The sequence below is a fragment of the Perca fluviatilis genome, chromosome 14 (genome assembly GCF_010015445.1).
Source record: "Perca fluviatilis chromosome 14, GENO_Pfluv_1.0, whole genome shotgun sequence".
NCBI classification, from domain to species: Eukaryota; Metazoa; Chordata; class Actinopteri; order Perciformes; family Percidae; genus Perca; species Perca fluviatilis.
In genome coordinates, this window is record NC_053125.1 from 2709346 (window position 1) to 2729452 (window position 20107).

Sequence of the window (20107 nt, forward strand, 5' to 3'; positions counted from 1 at the left end):
GTTAGCTCAAAACAAGCAATCTGAATGGTTCATTGATTACATTGGCTATGACATCCTATTCCTTTGCACAATAACTATCATTCTGCGTCTGATAAAAAAAATATAAACGAACTGATAGCTGGCGCTACGGAGGGAAGCCGTGCATCTGCACACACACTGCCATGACACACTTGAAATCAGCAAAGTATGCCTTTAAGTGGATGCTATATTTAGATTGCAGTCAGACAGCCTTTTACTACAAGTAACAAAAGCCCTTATATATGCTCTCCTTAAAGCCACCAGACTACTTTGACAAAAACATCGGTTAGTTAGTTTTTGTTACTGTCTGCCTTTCTTTAGCATTTAGCGTTTTCTTTAGCTAGCTGCTAGTGTAGGCTAAACTGTGCTGCGTTCCATAGCAACCACCTCGGATATGTCAGCCTAGCCAAATGTGACTATAACTTTCATATTGCCATACTTGATGTAATCACAACATACACTGGCCTGTTGTACACTATTGCTTAATTATCATTAACCTAAGTATATGTTGCAAAGTTCACACAGGCCTATTCATTATTCATTAATTATTAATAAACTTCTAACTCAGTACGGCTTTAACATTTAACATTTAATTTAACATTACTTTTTCTTTTAGCATTAAGGTCTTATTTGATTTTAGATTGTTATATTTTCACAGATTTTTTTATCAATCTTAGAAGCCAAACTCACTTTCTGATGTTTTACATTAAATCACCCAACTCAGCCACATTGACTAACTAGATTGGTCGATAGATGGACTTTATTAATCCCAAACTGGGAAATTACTGAACAGTAAGTGTCTTCTGAATGATTAGTAAGGTGAAGGATCTGCCATGCTGGTAGCAGTTATTCGTTGTAGAGTTGTAGTGGTAGGCTGCCAGTTAAGTTAAGTTGCTTTATCCTGTTTATTATTAGTCAGGGAGCTGTAATTAGGTTTTTGGGTTAAATTTGATTATGATGTATGTTTTAAGGGCAAACATTTTCTGTGTTAGTTGTGATGGCTTTGCCCATCCTGATGCTAATACCATAAAAAAAATCCAACAAATAAAAATAAAATAAACAGATTCACACATCTCTATTAAATAGGCATATCAGTCTTTATAGTCTGGTTTTAAGAAAAAGACTTTGTTACATGTTGTGCTGAAGACTTCCCTAGACTATGCATTATGTTCATCAGATCAGAACACTGTGTGTCTGTAAGGCTGACCTCCAGAGTGACTTCTTGCTTGGCCATGGCTCTCTCCACTGTTTCGTACATCTGTGTGTTCTGGATGCCGAGACCACAGAAGATGGCAAATGCCTCCAGGAACTGCTCATCGTTCCTGTTGAAGGCTTTCACACTGCCTGATGCTTCGTCCATCTTGTTCACCAACTGACATACACCTACATAGACACACACAGAAACAGACATATAGGTCATATTTTTGACATGGGGCGTTCAGTACACAGTACACATATGCTTGGTGTCCAAGTGGTTAACGTGAAAACGCTGTTGCTATGTGACTGATAACAGAGATGAAAGTTTCCTTTTCTAACACAGTCATTGTTTTTGTGTGTTTTTTTGTATTTCAAAAATTAGGAATGAGAAACAAATAAAAAACAAAAAGGATAATTTTTTCAAAATGTTAGCATACATCATGAACTCTGAGCTCAAAAACATGAGGCATGCTCATGTTGAGCATGCTGAGTGGTTCATGCCGCCGGAGGTTCCGTCAGATGTCCCTCACCTTTCGCTTTCTTTCTGTTGGCATTCTAAACTCTGGTCCATTTAGGAAACATCCTCCAAGCTAGAACTGACAATCAAATTATATTTACCTTTTTTGTTGTTGTAAAATTCTTAGTGTAATGGGAAGCCATTTCAATTCCAGAGCTTGCCTCCCTACGTACACATGTTCCACCAAAACAAGTTCCTTCCCGAGGCTGTTTTGCAGCGGCACTGTACCTGCTTCCGCCGCCTCCCAGGACACAAACCTTTTGAGCCCCTCCCCTTTGGCAGGAGGCTACGGTCCAGCACGACCAAAACCTCATGCCACAAAAACAGTTTCTTCCAGACTACAGTGGGCCTCATCAACAAGGCCCGGGATCTCTGACTGACCCCTAACCCCCCACCCACAGTCACTACACGTTACATGAACACACATTGTAGACTATTATCAATGACCATTGCACACATTATACATACTGTGAACTTTTGCACATCCCCTGATCAATATCTTTGTACACCCTGCACTAAACCGTACAGCCTTCCTTCTTGCCCTTTCTAAAACAGTTATTATAAGTGTCTTTTAACATAATTTACATTGTAATAAATCTATTCTGTATTTATGTTTATGACTGTAGCAGTACTTTGTCTTATTATTTATTTGCTTTTCAATATATTTATTGTATGCACCAAATACACCAAGGCAAATTCCCGCAAGTGAAAACTTACTTCGATAATAAATATGATTCTGTTTCTGATTCTGATTCTGGACATAAATCTGTGCCTTATACAGAAACAGAACAGAATACTGCATCTCTAATGCTATTTATGTATTCATGAAGCAAAAAAGAGCTAGTCTGAATTAATGTGTTAGAGGAGAAGGACGCAGAACATTTCATTGTAATAAATGAAGCTGTTTTGATCTGGCTCATCACCAGGACTCTTAAAGGTTGGAGAGAGGCTCTGTGGATCTGTTTTATTTGATCACTGAGGGACATCCACGGTCATTAGTCATCTTTATAGCAAACTAATGGAGCTGCTATCAGCTAATTATGCTGATGATAATCACAGTGATGGGTGGAGTGGCAGGACTATTCATGGTTGGACAATAAAAGTGGTAATGCTACGCTGGCTTAATGTGTTCTCAGGCCTTTGATTTAAGATTGTTAAAGCATCTAAACCCTGGCAATGGTGTTACATCACTGCCTTGAAAAGTTAAAAACCCCAGAGACAGTTTAAGTACTGAATCAATCTGGTAATAATGTTCACAGTGCTCACCTCTCTCTGGGTTTGACCAATGTATGTGTTTGCCGATATGTGAGGCTGACACCGGCCTTGTCAGTAACAAAAATACAATTCTAAGGAACATTTCGCCACTAACTACACATACTTCTTGTCTGTCTGTGCTGGTGGTCTACATCTAACATATTGCTGTTGTCTTATCTTTTAAATCGGTGCATCGTGCTTGTTTTCTCCCAACATATCTTACTGCAGCTAAGCTACTGTCATTAACAGATGAAAAAGAAATGTTTTAAGCCAAGGTTTAGTACTTCAAGGGGTGCTTCACCAGAGAGCGAGAGAGAGAGATCAATCCTACCTATGACTTTGTCCTTCTTGCCATTTCTGATGGGAGTGCAGAGCAAACTCTTTATCTGGTTGCTGGTGTGATCTGGGTTTTCCCTCTGTCAGAGGACAAAAGGAACAATTACTCACTTTGGAAAAAAAAAAAAAAAAGAAAAGATAAGAAAAGAAAAGAAAATATATACTGACTGTCCAAGGGAACCGTTGGTCCTTGGTGACGTCTGCAATGTTGAGAGGCTGCATGGTGTTTTTAACATACTGGGCGTACATGTAGTTAATCTGACTGACATCACAGTCCCTGAGGAGACACAAAACAGCACAAACAACTTCATAACAATCCATGCATAATGAGATGATGCACCAAGCACACCTGGATTAACCTCTTAAACCTTGCAGGACCAATGGGGGAACACACCTTTAGTTGTTTTGTTTGGAGCGATGCACCTAACTCAGACATCCGATGATATCTCATGTATGTATGGAGTTTGAAGCACTGAACTGTAAGTCACTTTGGACAAAAGTGATTGCAAAATGAATGTTATGTAATATCTGGCCATGTATTGTTTAAACCCCCAAAAAGTTTCTAATATGTACACTCCTTTTAATGATTACTAAAATGTAGGTCAGAATATAGGATAAAACACAGAGAGTAGCATAATTTGTACTGTTCAAGGACAAATTATGCGTACTTGTGGTATAAGACCTTAAAGGTCCAGTGTGTATCGTGTATAGTTGTTCATTATAAAAATCTGTGTTGCCCATTCACAAACTTGTCCTTTTTCATGAATATTTACCACCACCATCAATTCCAAGTATTCCTATTGGCTTGAAATTTTACATTTGCATTCGCATGAACTGGGGTAGATGCTCCATATTCGTAAGGGACATACAGGACATACTGCTCCACCTTTCACATTTAAGCTGTCACATGATAAACTCAAAGGTGCTGCTAATGCTGCTAATGGGTATCGTAGCTTCCCGGCCCCGGCAAGTTTGAAGAAGGAAACGTGGAGGACAGAAAAAGAAAAAGCTTTTTGAAGCGTGAAGGCTACCGTAGCTGTAATAGGTACTTTGAACTGCGTGGTGCGAGAGAGTTGATTGCGATATATGATCTCAACGCTAGATGGGAGATATTCCTACATATTGGACCTTCAAGGTTTTGTATTTTGCATGTAAAGATTAAATAACAGTGGTCCGAGAATCGACTCCTGCGGAACTCCACACATTGTTGGGAAATTCTCTGATGTAGCAGCTACCAACTGATACAAAATAGTGTCTATCTTGAAAGTAGGACTTGAACCAATTCAGAAATGTGTTAAGCTGCTTACACACTGACCAGAAGGCCGACCCTTGGCAGAAAAGCCAGTGGAAATGATCAGTCGCGTCCCCGAGGTCCAAAAAGTGCCACAGAACACACCAAAAAGATGAGACGAGACGAGACTTAATACATCTCTATAACAGCAGGCGGCGCTAATCTGTATTGTTGCCAAGAAATGAAAACCGGCAGCTGATTGGACGAACGCATCACATGGGTTTGTTTTCTCCAGAAATTCAAAGCCAGACTGTCATGGCGGCCATTCAGAATACAATCTCATATTGTACTAAAATAGTTCACTGAAACATGTTTCTGAAAACATTTTAAGCAAGAAATAGGCCATGCAGTTGCTGAATCTGTCTTCATATCAGATCAACAAAGGTCAGTTTAAAAGATTTTCATCAGATTTTGAGAGACTCTAGTCACCTCATTCTGCTCACCATTTCCGGGTTAGTCCCGACTGAACATGTCAGGTCGGCAGCCCCCCAGACGGCACGGGACATACCGAACAGATTCGAGTCACTGACCTCGCCAGACTGTCCAAAGGCCAATAATCGGCCGTGTGTGTCAGCACCTTTATAAAGACCAAACCAGTGTTCAAGTCTTTCTATTAACATATTACAGTCAACCATATCAAAAGCAGCAGTAAATCTAATAACACAAGGACAGAGACTTTACCAGAATCTATGCTGAGTTTAATGTAATTCTGAACCTTGACAAGAGCAGTTTTGGTACTGTGGTGGGTCCTAAATCCAGACTGGAAAATGTCAAGGTAGTTATTTGATGCCAGAAAGTTGCTGAGTTGCCTAAAGACAACTTTCTCAATAACTGTACTAATAAATGGTAGGTTGGATATGGGCTTTAGTACAGATGCATCCTGATTAGCTTTTTTGTGGCTAGTGGCTTACTAGGGCTTTGGGATGATCCCTGAAAGCAATAAACTTAAAGTGATGGTTTTTTTGATGGAGTAATTTCACCCTAGGGTCCTTTGCACCATGACCTTGAGCCAAACACCCCAGAAGCTTTTTTCACCTGGGTCTAACATGGGAGCGTTAGCGTAGAGTAGCGTTATCAGCTGAATAGCTTAAGCGCCGGGGCTAATGGACCCACGTTTGTATCTCGTAAATGACCCACTAATAATGCCGAAATGATACCAAAATTTTACACCGAAAAGAGATGCAACAAAAATATTTTTTAATTTAACTTTTTTTTTAAAGTAAGTGCTGTAGTATAACTAGCAGGAGACAAGTAATAATTGAGGTAAGTTTGGAGACATTACCTTATTTAATCATTAAATTAATACATATTTTTGTTGTATCTCTTTTCGGTGTAATAATTTGTAGACGGCCCTAAGCACTCGTCTAACTGCAGGTAGCAGCAGCAGCAGCAGCGGCAGCAACAGCAACAGAGAGCTGAAGAGAGCAGGCAAGTGTTCATAAACTTCTGGTGTACTTACAAACTTTCCAATCCATCGTTTTATGAGTACATAACCTATATGTACTAGTGTAGACGTTTGGTATCATTTCGGGCATTATTAATGGGGTAATTTACGAGATACAAACGTGGGTCCATTAGCCTCTGCGCTAAGCTATTCAGCTGATAACGCTACTCTACGCTAACTCTCCCAATGTTAGACCCAGGTGAAAAAAGCTTCTGGGGGGGTGTTTGGCTCGAGGTCATGGTGCAAAGGACCCTAGGGTGAAATTACTCTGAACCATCACTTTAACTTTCTGTGATACGTCTGTTGCCAGGCAACACAAAACCTTTTCAAACTAGAATTATGCCTTGCGATTGCTTGCCTCCGCCAACCAGTCAAGTTGCAGTTTACATCAATGTCTGTCCAGACTCATATAATATAAGTAGTGAAGACTTTCAAGCACTAAATTAATAAAAGGTATTAAGTGTTTTTTTGGGCAAATCATGGATGCTTCACAGACATCTTCACACCGGCAGCACAGAAGATCTATACAATCCCCACAGTTTCAAGATAAGTGTCACCAGTTCAGTCTCCAACCAAAAGTCTCCCCTTCTGTTCCATAGTTATGGCGTTGAATAATGGCCAAAAAAGTGTTTTTACTAAACCATACTTTGGACAAAAATCTTGACACGGACACCAAATATCTGTTGATAATTCTTTCATTTCTAGCTAAAAAATGTATCTTACTGAGGTGGTCCGCCCCACAAGTCCCAACGGTCGGTATGTGGTTGTCACAGATATCGTCTCTTCTCCCTTTAGAGAAACTGACTTATGACCTCAATCATAACTCCAACAGATTTTGGAGACTTTGGAGACCATTGCATTCCTTCCTGGAGAGACTCTGACTTTACTGTGTTTGGTTTAATCTGTATTTACTTAGTTCTTTAACTCTTGTACAGTACTGTTATTTTTTTTTTTCTTCTCTTTCATACTTCTTTGATCTCAGTTTTAAGACAATGCAGCGTCTGTTGTTCGCTTTGGGTGGGATTTTTCTGTTGTATGTTTTTGGTTTATATATATATATATATATATATATATATATATATATATATATGTCTAAAGTGTATATATACATTTTTCATTTTGTTGTTGTTGTATCTGTTAAACTCAAAATTCAATTAAAAAAAAGAAGTGTTTTTACTGTACATTATGATGTCACAGTGAAGTTTACCTTTGACCTTTTGGATATAAAAGGTCATCACTTCATCACTTTATACTCTATTTGCCATTTCTGTGAAATGTCATAATTAGCGTAAAAATGTGAAATTTGTAGATATTTCCTCAATGTATTGAGGAAATATCGCGTTCACAAGAATGGGATGGACAGACGTGAGCTCACAGTGACTTGACCTTTTGTTGTATCTTCTAATGAAGAACTGAATGTCCACAACATCCACATATGTTTGCAAGTTTAACACAACGGGCAGCATTATATCTTTACAAGTTACTTTCACCTGTCTCATGCTAGCAACAACTTCTTCGGTCACAACGTCAACATCCGGTCAGCTGAACACACTCTGATTCAGAACTCAATGTAATAGCGCCTCCTTCTGGAACATCCGTTAGTAGCAGCTAACTTCAGAAACAGTATAGGAAATTAACTATTATTCTTCATAGCTAAGTAACTGATATAGCTTAAAGATAAGCATTCTTGTAACTTAATATTACAGTTAAGATATTACAGTTAGGATACCACACCTTTGACCTCCAAAATCTAATCAGTTCATCCTTGAGTCCAAGTGGACATTTGTGCCAAATTTGAAGAACTTTTCTTTCAGGGGGTTCTGAGATATCACGTTCACATGAATGGGACAGACAGATGGACAGCATGTGGAGGACTTGAGGTGTGAAACAATTTATTTAAGAGTTGTAAGATTTATGACATCAATATCAGTCATCTTTGCCAGATTAGTTCTAAACTAGCATTTAGTTAACGTCAGAAGGAGTTGTTACTTGTGGGTTGGTGAGTTATAAATGACTCATTGTAGTAAGTAACTTTCTAAGAGACACTTCAAAGATATATTTTGACTATTCCTTCACCATTCCAGCAGCTCTTTCGAATCGATCTAGCGATTAACACTAGACGATTTCCTAGGGAGATATTGACATGGGACTATATTGGGTGGAAGTACAGCCGAAGCACTGCTACTTGGGCGCAGAGATATCATGCAGCAAATCTGTGTGAGTACAGGTCTAATAAGGGTCGATCTATCCCGTAAAATCACCATGCGTCATGTTTACAATAATCACTTACTCTGTGGACAGCTGTTTATTGGGTCCATTCGGTGTTTTTCCCAGTTGACTTTATCGCACCGAAAACTGCAGGATGGATCAACGGCAAGAAATCCTTGGTAGCTGTGACACAACTGCAGGCAGGCTCATCTTGATCTGACATGTTGAGCCTGGTCATCAATGGCAGTACCTTGTCCCACTCACCACAGCACAGACACTCTATTTCGTTATACTCGTTCTATTTCCAAAGCACGCAGCTCCTCTTCTGAAAACTCTGGTTTGTAGAGGTATGGTTCTGGAGCTTGACTGTCTGAGAAGTCATCCTCTTTGTCTCTTATAAAATCTACTGTAGGAAAAATAGCTAGCTAATATTCACGGCGGTATGTTGACGGAAGTTGGGGGGTTTCAGGTGCTGTGTGATATCTCTGCGCCCAAGTAGCAGTGCTTCGGCTGTACTTCCACCCAATATAGTCAACATCTGCCTAGGAAATCGTCTAGTCTTAATCTGCATTGCTATTTGTACTCGTTGTGAATACACAGGCCACAAGGAGTAATTATGTTGTTTTTTGTTGTTGTTGGCTCACTTTTACTCACGACATGCTAACCGGCAACCATTGACTGTAAATATAAATGGACAATGCATCCGGTTCGGCGAAGTGCTGCAAATGTGGAAGTGCCTTAAACCTGCATTCTATCTGAATTCCAGCAGAGGGTGACACGTGCGGTTGCAAAAGAAGTTCGGTTTCTGTAGAAGTCTATGAGAAAGTGACCCACTTCTCACTTGATTTATTACCTCAGTAAACATTTTCATAATGAGTTTATGTTTTGAATTATGGTCTTGTTGATTTAAAAAATGGGCGATAAAGCAGGGGGTGTTTTAGGGCGTGGCTATGATGTGATTGCCAGTGAAAGCGTGTAACGTAAAGTGGCTCCTCCCTCACTCCTCCCTCTCGTCTAAAATCGTCACATCCGCAACCAGGATGGCTGCGCCCGTAACGGCAAACTGGACGACGGATAGCAGATCTCCACCAACCAATGGGTGACGTCACACATGCTCTGTCCATTAATATTAACAGTCTATGTCGGCAACAAAGGATTCCATTCACTACACTAAGCTAAGCTAAGCTAGCAGCAGCGCTGTCAGACTAAGGCAATGCATGCACTGAGACAAAAATACGTTTGCCCACCTATCTACATCTAGGGGAGACGGTGAATAACCCTATTTCATAAAATGGTGGCGTATTCCTTTACAGCACTGAATTATAAAACATGTGCTGGTTAATAAGTCCACCCCGCACCCTGGCCCAGGTCTGAAAGCTAAAGCCCTCAGTCATGTCTGTCAGTGCTTTATAAGCAGTTTGTTATTTTTAATCGCTCCAAGTTCAGCCACAGAGTCAGCTATAATACTGTGATACTGTAATGATGGAAAATGGATATATAAACATAACATGAGGTTTAAGGCACAAGCCAGTGGATTTTGGCCACAGCTCTATGGCGAGACGGGGTGTGTGTGATAGAGAGAGAGACAGAGAGAGAGAGAGAAAGAGAGAGAGAGAGAGGGGGGGATATAAGAGTGTGTTAGTGGATGACACTTTGTTTTGCTGGGTGTGTGTATTTTGAAGTACTTGTACTTTACTTTAGAATTTAAATTTGATGCTTCTTCTAGTTCACTACATTTCAGTGGGGAATGTAGAACGTTTTACTCCACTACACTTATTTGGCAACGTTAGTTACTTTTCAGATAGAAGAATTTATAAGTAAAACAAATGAGGATCTTATATTACATGATGCAGTGCTTTACTATTAAACTAACCAGCAGACAAATTACAACATGTAATACTAATATCCAACAATAAAACACTCTGAAAGGAGTGTTTCTGCATAATAAATACTTTTACTTTTGCTACAATTACGTACATTTTGCTGAGAATACTTGAATGCAGGACATTTTAATGGAGAATTATTAGACTTGGTACTTTTTGAGTAAACAATCTGAATACCTCTATCACTGCAGATAATAATATAAGTGTGTCTGTGTGTTTTGCTATTCATGAATGGCTAATTATAACAATGTGTTCGGTCCAGACTGGCCTCAAATATCTCCCTCTCTCTCTCTCTCTCTCTCACACACACACACACATACACATGCTTCAGATAGACATACTGCACAGTACGTGCATCTGTGCTCGAGTTTAATTACCCAAACACACTAAAATCCACATTTCCTTTCTCTCTCTCTGTGATTGACTTAAATGAGGCCGCAGAATAGCTACCAGCACCACTAAAAACCATGACAGGGCTGTGTTAGCTTTCCATTCACGGCCACGATTACAGTCTAGATCCAGCAAAGTCAACTGCCCTACTTTGTCAACTCATAATGCCTGCAGATCCTGCAAGATGGCTCAACATCGGTTCAGCTCGACTGAACTTCCTGCTTCTGCCATACAGACGCTGTATCGCTGTAAAGCCGCAGCCCCGGGTTAATGTCACTATAAAAAGCCTCCTGGTTCCAGCTGGTCAAAGCGAAAAGCTGCAGGGCCCCTCCCCTAACGCGTTGGCCCAGTTGGAGCTGCCCCGTTTGCAACATCACAGTCCTCCCAGAGGAAATCCAGCACAAACACACAGGCGTATTTAAAGGCCGTTATTAGATCTAAACAGTGGACAGACAGCCATGAGAGCAAGCTATAAAAAACTAAAAACTAAAAAACGAGATGTTATGGAAGACGAGACGAGATGGGACATCTGGTTTGTGTCATCCCTGACAGTGTTGGGATTTTCACAACTGCCCATTTTCCCTTTCTTTTCCTTGGTCACCTACATACTGAGCTCTGTTTGCACACACAGATATAAGCGCTTTGATTTGGAGAATAACCACTCACCCAACTGTATTAAATCTCCATTTCAAAACTGACAAGATCTGACAAGTCTATCTTTTGTTGAAAGGTTGGTTAAACAAGTTTTATTTATTGTCCTTACTATATCTCTGGCCAGGAGCAGGTATTGGTGCAAACATTTGCTTTCAATAAAACCTGAACGTTTGTGACCCTGTTTTTAGTACCAAGTATAATGGTACGTGTCCTTATACGTGTTGTTTTCACGGCAGGGATCGCCGTGTATTGCAGGAAGTTTTTCATCGCCACTGTTGCACCAAATGCTTGCTCTTGGGGGAATTATTGGAATTGTTGGGTCTTTGTAAATTATAGAGTGTGGTCTAGACCTACTCTATCTGTAAAGTGTCTTCAGATAACTCTGAATAACTCTGTTATGATACTATAAATAAAATAAAATTGAATTATGCTACTTCACTTCCGGTTACACACATGAAGAAGAATGTGACGCAGCTCAGTTTGTTTTGTAAAGTAAAAAAAAAACATATTGACTTTTCAAATGGGACATGAACCCCAGTCTCCTGGGTGAAAGTCCTGTGTTTGTTTGACCCATCCACTTCCCCAACCTGTCTCCATTTGGCGCTCTTAAACTTTCTCACCTTAATTCCTGCTTTGCTCCCTTCAGAACTACTACAGCCACTAGAGGGCCCTGTCACTAGAAACCTAAATATAGCTTGAAATTGAAGCTCGAACAAACAACCTATGTGGGTTGTTTTTTGGGAACGGTCTCGGAAACCTACATAGCAATTGTAGCTGAAGCGCATGCATACTAAAGTGAAATCTGATCTGGTATTAAAGTGCCTAATATATATGTATTTTGAGGTTGTAAGAATAAGTTTACATGGTTTAATTTTCAAAAAACACCATATTTTTGTTGTACTGCACATTGCTGCAGCTGATCTTTTGACCCTGTGTGTTGAGCTCTCTGTTTTAGCTACAAAGTGAGGCATCACACTTCCATCCCATCTTTGTTGGGAGTCACATGTGCAGATAGGTAAGGACTACTAGCTAGAAGCTAGCGCTGCTAGCGGTTAGCCACCCCGTTCTCAATGGCAAAACACTGCTACAACACACACGAGTTCACCCTAATCTACAAAATAAATTGTATAGAACTAACTACATATCCCTTGTCTGCAGGTATGCCACGCAAAGTTGGAAGTGCGCCCTCGTTTAGAAGAAGTCTCCTGGCTAATCCTGCCTTGTACTGGCCGAAGTTAGAGAAACAGCTAGCTGATGTGGTATTAGCTAAAGTGGTTAGCACACGCCAAATGTTTCGGACGTAGACGGCCCTGTCGATTTTTACTGACACACAGGGTCAAAAGATCAGCTGCAGCAATGTGCAGTACAACAAAAATATGGTGTTTTTTGAAAATTAAACCATGTAAACTTATTCTTACAACCTCAAAATACATATATTAGGCACTTTAATAGACTGAAGGCAGGACACATTCAGAAACCCATATCTCACTCAAAACAGCATGGATGTTTGTTTTGACCAAGTTTGTATGCGTGTGGAAGCACCAGAGACACAAAATAACACCCCAAATCCCAGAAAATCTTTTTTCATAATTTGGGCACTTTAAAAAAACAGGTTGAGGGGTTGTGGCACACATGGCATATTTTTCATTAATTCTAGTATAATTATGTAATATATCAAGCTGTAGCCTATCTATTCTTCCAGGTAGACCATACTGATGCCTAAAACCTAATAAAATACAGTACTAATACCGGCCCCATATATTGGTGAGTTACAGTATACAGCAAACACAACTGTACACATACACACACACATGCACACACACAGTCCAGTTCTGTTGCTTGACTGAGATTAAGATTGAATTTTAGATGCTGCGTAGCAACTGGGGAGGCCAGGCCACCCTGGAGATGACGGGGGCTGGGGGGTGGGGGGGTGGGTTCTATGTCATTGCATCTTAAATTAGATTACATTGTATTCGCTCCTCCTGGCTGGAGCGCGAGTTGATGTCAGGAAGCTCTGCAGCTGTAGCCTGCTCCAATCATTTTCTTCTCATCCTGACCATCTAATCATCCTGCCGCTCATTTTTTACATTTCGCTGTTCCTTTTTTTCGACATTCTCCCCCTTCCTCAACGCCACAGATCTGGAGGAAGTAAATGAGCGCCTAAAGTATTGCACTTGTTCTCTTAATTCCATCCCTACCAAACTGTTCATATCTGTCTTTTATTGCTTTATAAATACAATGGACTGGCATTTTCCCTGCTTCTCTTAGGCGTGCTGTTGTCTCACCTCTGTTGAAGAAAAATAATATACAGTAGATCCCGCTATAGTTATTACTACTACAGACCGATTTCAAATCTCAACTAGATGAAAATCTTTTAATTCACAATATGTATGATACCTCTGATTCAGAGCCAATTATAGCCCAGAAACAGCTCTCATAAGAGTAATTAATGATCTTTAGATCAAAAGTGACTCACAGAGAATTTTAATACTGCTTGATATCACTGCTGTCTTTGACACCGTTGTTGACCATGACATTTGAATTGAAAGGCTTCAGTTGGTTTAGCGGGTCCTGTTGTTAGACAATGTCTTAATTCATGTGATGAAGGATTTTAAAAAGAAGTTTGACAGTAGTCAGTGTTGAGTACTGCTGTAAGGTTAATACTGCCAGGTTAACAGTTAGTTGGTTAACAGTTGGAAATTAAAAAAAAGTAATTAAAAGTAATTAAATATAATAAGTTACATTCCTTAATACTTTTATACTTTTGATAAAGTAATTGAAATAGTTACACTACTATTACATTTTAAAAAGGGTAACTTGTAATCGGTAAACTATTACATTTCCAAAGTAACCTTCCCAACACTGGTAAGGATTGGTATATCAACATAGTTAGTGGGGGTTGATGAAACAACAGAAAAAAACATAGTCACAATAAAGTCTATATCGGTGTGTAGAAAGAGATGAAAAACTTAGCTGGGAGGAGAAGCATTGTTCCAGAACAAGAAAGATTTAAGAAAGTTTACTGGAAATGTGATTAATTTGGAAAAATGCACTGTCAATGCCACAATGGTCTCATTTGTTAATGGGCATGACATAAAGGTAGCACTATAATGTGACAATGTTTCATTGATTCTTCACACACAGCAACTTTAATTGGCTTTGTCAGCTGAAATATACAGTATTTATTACTTTTACATTCTCTATTAATCTGTACATATTACTGTCCTTGTGCTGCTGCAACAACTGAATTTCCAGCCCAGGTTTATCTTATCTTTTCTTGAAAACATACAAACAGGTAACATTGTTTTGCCTCACATCTCCATCCACTGTAGTAGAACTACTACACCACATATACAACTAATATAGCTGCCACATGCAATAAGATTTCATGTTGACCTCAAAACCGCTGACTGTTTGTGTGACGGTTGATTTTTAGACCGTCGTGGAAAGGCTTCGGACCGCTTCCAAGACAGTAAAAGGGCCCACTTTCACATGATAAACAGGTTGTGATTGAGGAGCTGTCAAATCAACCCTGAAGACAGGCCAGAAGAGCCCGGCTAATGAGAACAAGAGCTTTGAGCCGAAGCTGGCGATCAAATTTCTGGGTATTTGACAGGTGAAGATCCCATGGGGGCTGCAAATCAGCTCTGCAAACCTATGATTATTGGACTCAAGGCTCTGACACACCAACCCGACGGCCAACCTTCGGCAGAAAAGACTGACTGCCTCCAGTTGGTCAAAAAAGGGCCTCGGAACACACCGAAGTGACACCGACTTGAGCGTACGTTCTGCGCGTGCGCTAGATGTAACACGTCTCCATAAAAGCAGGCGGCGCTAACCTGTATTGTCACCCAAAAAATTAAAACCGCCAGCTGATTGGACGAACGCATCACATTGGTCTGGCTGCTCCCAGATTTTACAACCGAGCATAATGGCAGCTTCGTTCGGAATACAATCTCATATTTTACGAAGATAGTTCACCGAAACGTGTTTCTGAAAACATTTTAAGCGAGAAATCGGGCAGTGCAGTTGCTGAATCTGTCTTCATTTCAGATCGACAAAGGTCAGTTTAAAAGACTTTCGTCAGATTTTGAGAGACGTTAGTCAGGCTCATCCCGCTCGTCATTTCCGGGTTAGCACTCGACCAATCATGTCAAATCGGCCCAAATGAAGGCCAACGGCTCCTCCGACTGACGACGGCACGGAACACACCGAACAGACTCGAGTCACCGACCTCGCCACTGTCCAACAGACGATTATGGTGTTGGTGTGTCCAACAGGTTCTCACACCCAACTCGTGAAATAAGGACGTTTGGTCAGGAGCCTTTCTCGTTCTTATTGACGCTAAAAGTCTCCTTTAGCGCTACAAGTGAACGCGCTTGGTCGGCACTATTGCCGTCCCTTTGGGAGGAACGGGACGGTTGTGTTTAGGAAAGGGTCGTGGGTGGGCGTACGGTTCCGTGACACGCGAGAGGAAAGAAAAAGGCGACTCTAAAAAGCAACTCTACAAGCGGGACGCGAACCCGGGTCTCCTGCGTGAAACTCCAGTGTTTTGAACCATCCACCACCCCCCCAGCCATCCTCCCTTACATACTACTCGCTAAATCTTATCTAACTGCGGCTTTCCCTTTGCGTTACACAAATACGCTAAAGGGCGCCTTTTTTGTCGCATCAGACGCTGACAGCCACTGTCCAAACGTCCTTATTTTACGAGTTCGGCATGAGAACGGGTTGGTGTGTCAGCGCCTTAAGCTGCTCTGTCTTGTCTTTTTCTCTTGGAATTCAAAGTGACTGATTCGTCACAATGAGACTTTAACTACTGCCAAATCCTTGCCTTAACATCGCTATTTTTCTGCTTTTCCTTCTGTGAACGTGTACTATATGTCGATAATGAATCCTCGTGCAAGTGCCTGTTACACAAACATCAGGGCCTCTATGGTGAGGAAAAGGGTAGTTTGCAAATTCAAGGAAACATTAGCTCCAATAACTGGTGGAAACAGCTGGAGTAGCCTCAAGGCAAATCTGCAGGACTTTTAACTAAATAACAGGTTTCAGTTGAGGGCAATCACCTTACCTTTTGGGGGCGTCTAGGACTTCCCCCAGCTCTTCATATTCCATGTGAAAGACACTGGAGAAGGAGTTCTGCAAAAAGAATAAAAATATGTTTATTTGTCTGAGTGATGTGGCTAGGACTTGCTGAGGGTGACGTGTGCTTGGCATACTGTCATTAGGATCAGGTGACAACACAAATACATACAGAGTCTTAGTTTAGTCTAGATTCTTACCTTTAAAAAAAGGTCTTACGTGCTTTGCTGCAGGTCCATCCTGTGTGTATTCTAGCCATATCAACTTCCTCATTCCCTCCAATTAAGCCATTACGGCTAAACTCAACATCCAAATAACATCTCTGAGGATGAAAAAAGGGACTTTGATCTATTACCCATCAGCCTTGCCAGGAGGAGATTTTATTTCGACATTCCAGTGCTCCTTTCGCCTTTCCCCACCTTATAGGGACTTCTTTTCGCTTAACCTGCACTCCAAAACCCTCGCAAAGGATAATGTTTCCATTTCTAAGAGGTGGGGACAGGATGTTAAAGATAGACAAGGCTTCTTGGTTTCAGAAAAATGTGCCCCCCTACAGTTGCGTTCACATACACACACCTTCCCTCTATGGCATTTGTTCACACTGATCTGTATAGGTGAGGGTAATAAAGCTGTTTTAAACAGAAAAAGGACCTGGCAATGTTATGACATTTACTGGAGTCTCTGAAGCTGGAACATTTATGACACCGGATAATGGATTTTTTCCCCCTACATGTAGGAATATTGAAATAAATCAGGCTTGTCTTCTTTTATTCTTCAACCAGTCAAGAATTTACATGACAAGGAAGGACAAAGGAATGGTTCCTTGGTCATGCCTGTGAGGGTTTTCACATGCAATTATCAGCATCAGTGGCAGATACATCAATCTCATGCAGTGTGCTCATGTTATAGCATGGACCTCCAGCCATTCTCTCAATCCATACCACAACACATCACTGTGTGATTTATGTGTTTAATAGTGGAGCCGAGTATTGGAGAATGAAAACAAAAGGAAAGAAATCTGAGACTGTCCTAACGAGAAAACTGACAGCAAGTGACCTCCTGCAATATACTGTATTGGTCCGAATATAAGAGGACCCTCATTATAAGACGACCCCCCACCCCACCCCTTTCAAGACTCATTTTTGGAAAAATACTTTTTAATTTAAATTTTATTTGAAAATATTTCTAATGGAAACACATTGACTAAAACAGGGTAGGCTGTTGTTTTTACCATCTTTTAAATAAAATAATATTTTCAATATCTTGAAAGTGTTAGCTGTTTAATTTTTAGATGGTGTATCATCTCCATGACAACACCTCGTTGTACTTCAGTTCTAACTTCCGACTTTTGGGCTTTTTTTGTAGCTGGATATATCATTTGCGATGAATGATGAATGAATGTGGATAACGTTAGTGATAGTGAGATGCTTGCTACAGTTTCTAGTGATGAATCGGCGAAAACACGTTTTATTTCTCTGAGTCACAGCTTTGTTCTAATGCCGCTGGGTGCTCCCTCTCTTCAGTCACTCTCTATCTCTGTCCACCATATAACGTTACCGTGCTTTGAGGCTCCATCTAAAACTCTGCCATTTCGACCAGCTGTTTGAAACATAAAAATAAAATTGATAATGGATCATTTCATTTCTGTAGTTTATAACTGACTTTACCAGCTGACTTCTCTATTGGCTGTTGAAACAGGAGACGTCTTTTACGTTCTAAATCCAGCCTCTGCGACTTGAATAGCTGAAAGTCTAGACCCCGATTATTAGACGACCCCACTTTCTCAGATGTATTTCCAGGAGAAAACAAAACGTCTTATATATGGACCAATACGCTAAGTAGAAGTAGCTCTCTAAATTAGCAAAGGCCAAAGTAGCATGAAGTAGCAAAGTAGCAGTGTTGGGGAGTAACTAGTTACATATAGCAGCGTTACTTGATTTAATTACAAAATAAGGTAACTGTAATCCGTTACGGCCAAGAAAAGGTTACTGGGAGCCGGGTACAGAGCACGGGGAGCTGTTGGTCATTTCAGAGGCCATTGCTAGTTGAGTTTAGCTGGCAAAAGGTGACTTTGAGCCAAGTACAGGGGCCGGGTCTAGGATGGCTTTAATTTTACCCATCATCCTCTTCACCACTGAATCCAGACTGTCCAGTTTCGGTCCGACCAGAGCACGTTTTTCTCCCATCCAGGAATGCTGTGTGGACTAGCCAGTTCCTCCTCCACAGCGCAGTGGAGGTAGAGCTGGCAAAACGAGACTAGTTTGCAAGTATTTGGTCCTTAACTACAGTATTAGACAAAATCTAAATTTTAACTCATGATGATGGTAGAGTTATTACAACGTGTAGCAAACTGTATGGTAATCTGTCTGATAGTGGAGACATTTCCCTCAAAACAACAAATGTGACCCTTATGGTGGCACTAGTCAGGGGATCACCAAAGGCACTATGATTAATTGTCTGGGAACTGTGAATGTCTGCTCCAAATCATCTAGCAGATGTTGAGATATTTCACTGGATAAGTTTGACCTGCTGGTGGCGCTAAATGAAAGTCAGTGAATCTGGGAAGTCATTAGGATTCATCCCATCACACCATGAATGCTTGCTCGTGGGAAATTGTTGGGTCTTTGTAAATTATAGAGTGTGGTCTAGACCTACTCTATCTGTAAAGTGTCTTGAGATAACTCTTGTCAGGGCCTGAGTGCCGACTAACATTGGCCGGCGAAGGCCCTATTGAATGTTATGGTTAGAGAAAGATTAAATTCATGGTTAAAAGACTCTCTGAGTTTGGTAATTTTGTATACTACATTAATATACAATGTAGTATATATATATATATATATATATATATATATATATAACACTACTGGTCAAAAGTTTTAGAACACCCCAATTATTTTGTTTTTTTATTGAAATTTTAGCAGTTCAAGTCCAATGAATAGCTTGAAATGGTACAAAGGTAAGTGGTGAACTGCCTGAGGTTAAAACTGAAATTGAAACTGAAAAATAATGTACATTTCAGTATTTTACAAAAAGGCCTTTTTCAGGGAACAAGAAATGGGTAAACAACGTAAAGCTGTTCTGCAGCAATGGAGGTTAATCAAGCAAAAAATTGCCGGTGCAACACGGATGTCTTCTACTTGATGATTTTATTTCTTAAGGTGCATAACAATGACTAACGTTTCGATGCATAGTTACATCTTCATCAGAGTCCTTGGAGAAAATGGGCAATGGACCCCTTAATAAGGATCATCAACAGGTGTGATTGTGCTCAAAAGGGGCAGTGACAATCTAAAGTTACACCCATCTCAACCAAGGTGTTACACTCAGTAATCAGTCGTTAAAGGGCAAATGCCCATAACCAAACCAAAGATGAATATATACAAACAAAAATATACAAATGTAAAAAATGTATACAAATGTAAAAATTTTAAAAGTTTTTATACAAAGATGTTCACAGGGCAATGGGGACTAAACGTATATTTATCTAAATACTATACTATAACACACTTTGTCATTAGAGAAAGCAAGTCAAATTTAATTCTTCATTTAAGCCTAGAGGTTCTAAAGAGCCAAGTGTATGTATCCAAAAGGCTTCCCTGCATAGGAGTTTATTGATAATATCACCCCCCCTGGGTGGGGGTGTGATTTTCTCAATTCCCCAGAACCTCAGTGATGCAGGGGAGCCATGATTAGCCTGCTTGTAATGCCTCGCCATGGCATAAGTTATGTTCTGGGTCCGAATAGCTGTCTTGTGTTCAGATATCCTTAATTTGAGCTGACGTTTAGTTTGACCTATATACGCCAGTCCACAAGGGCATTTTAGAAGGTAC

The 20107-nt window shown here is 40.3% G+C and overlaps 1 protein-coding gene across 3 annotated transcripts in view; it reads right to left on the reverse strand.

The window, feature by feature from the left end:
• Positions 1 to 20107, reverse strand: part of pde5ab (phosphodiesterase 5A, cGMP-specific, b) — a 118587-nt gene that overhangs the window by 30401 nt on the left and 68079 nt on the right. For all 3 annotated transcript variants that reach the window (XM_039822910.1, XM_039822909.1, XM_039822908.1), the window contains exons 8-11: positions 16267 to 16334; positions 3491 to 3599; positions 3318 to 3402; positions 1226 to 1401 (exon numbers count right to left, since the gene is read on the reverse strand). In XM_039822910.1, coding sequence (XP_039678844.1) covers positions 1226 to 1401; positions 3318 to 3402; positions 3491 to 3599; positions 16267 to 16334 — 438 coding nt within the window. The remainder of the gene's footprint in view (positions 1 to 1225; positions 1402 to 3317; positions 3403 to 3490; positions 3600 to 16266; positions 16335 to 20107) is intronic.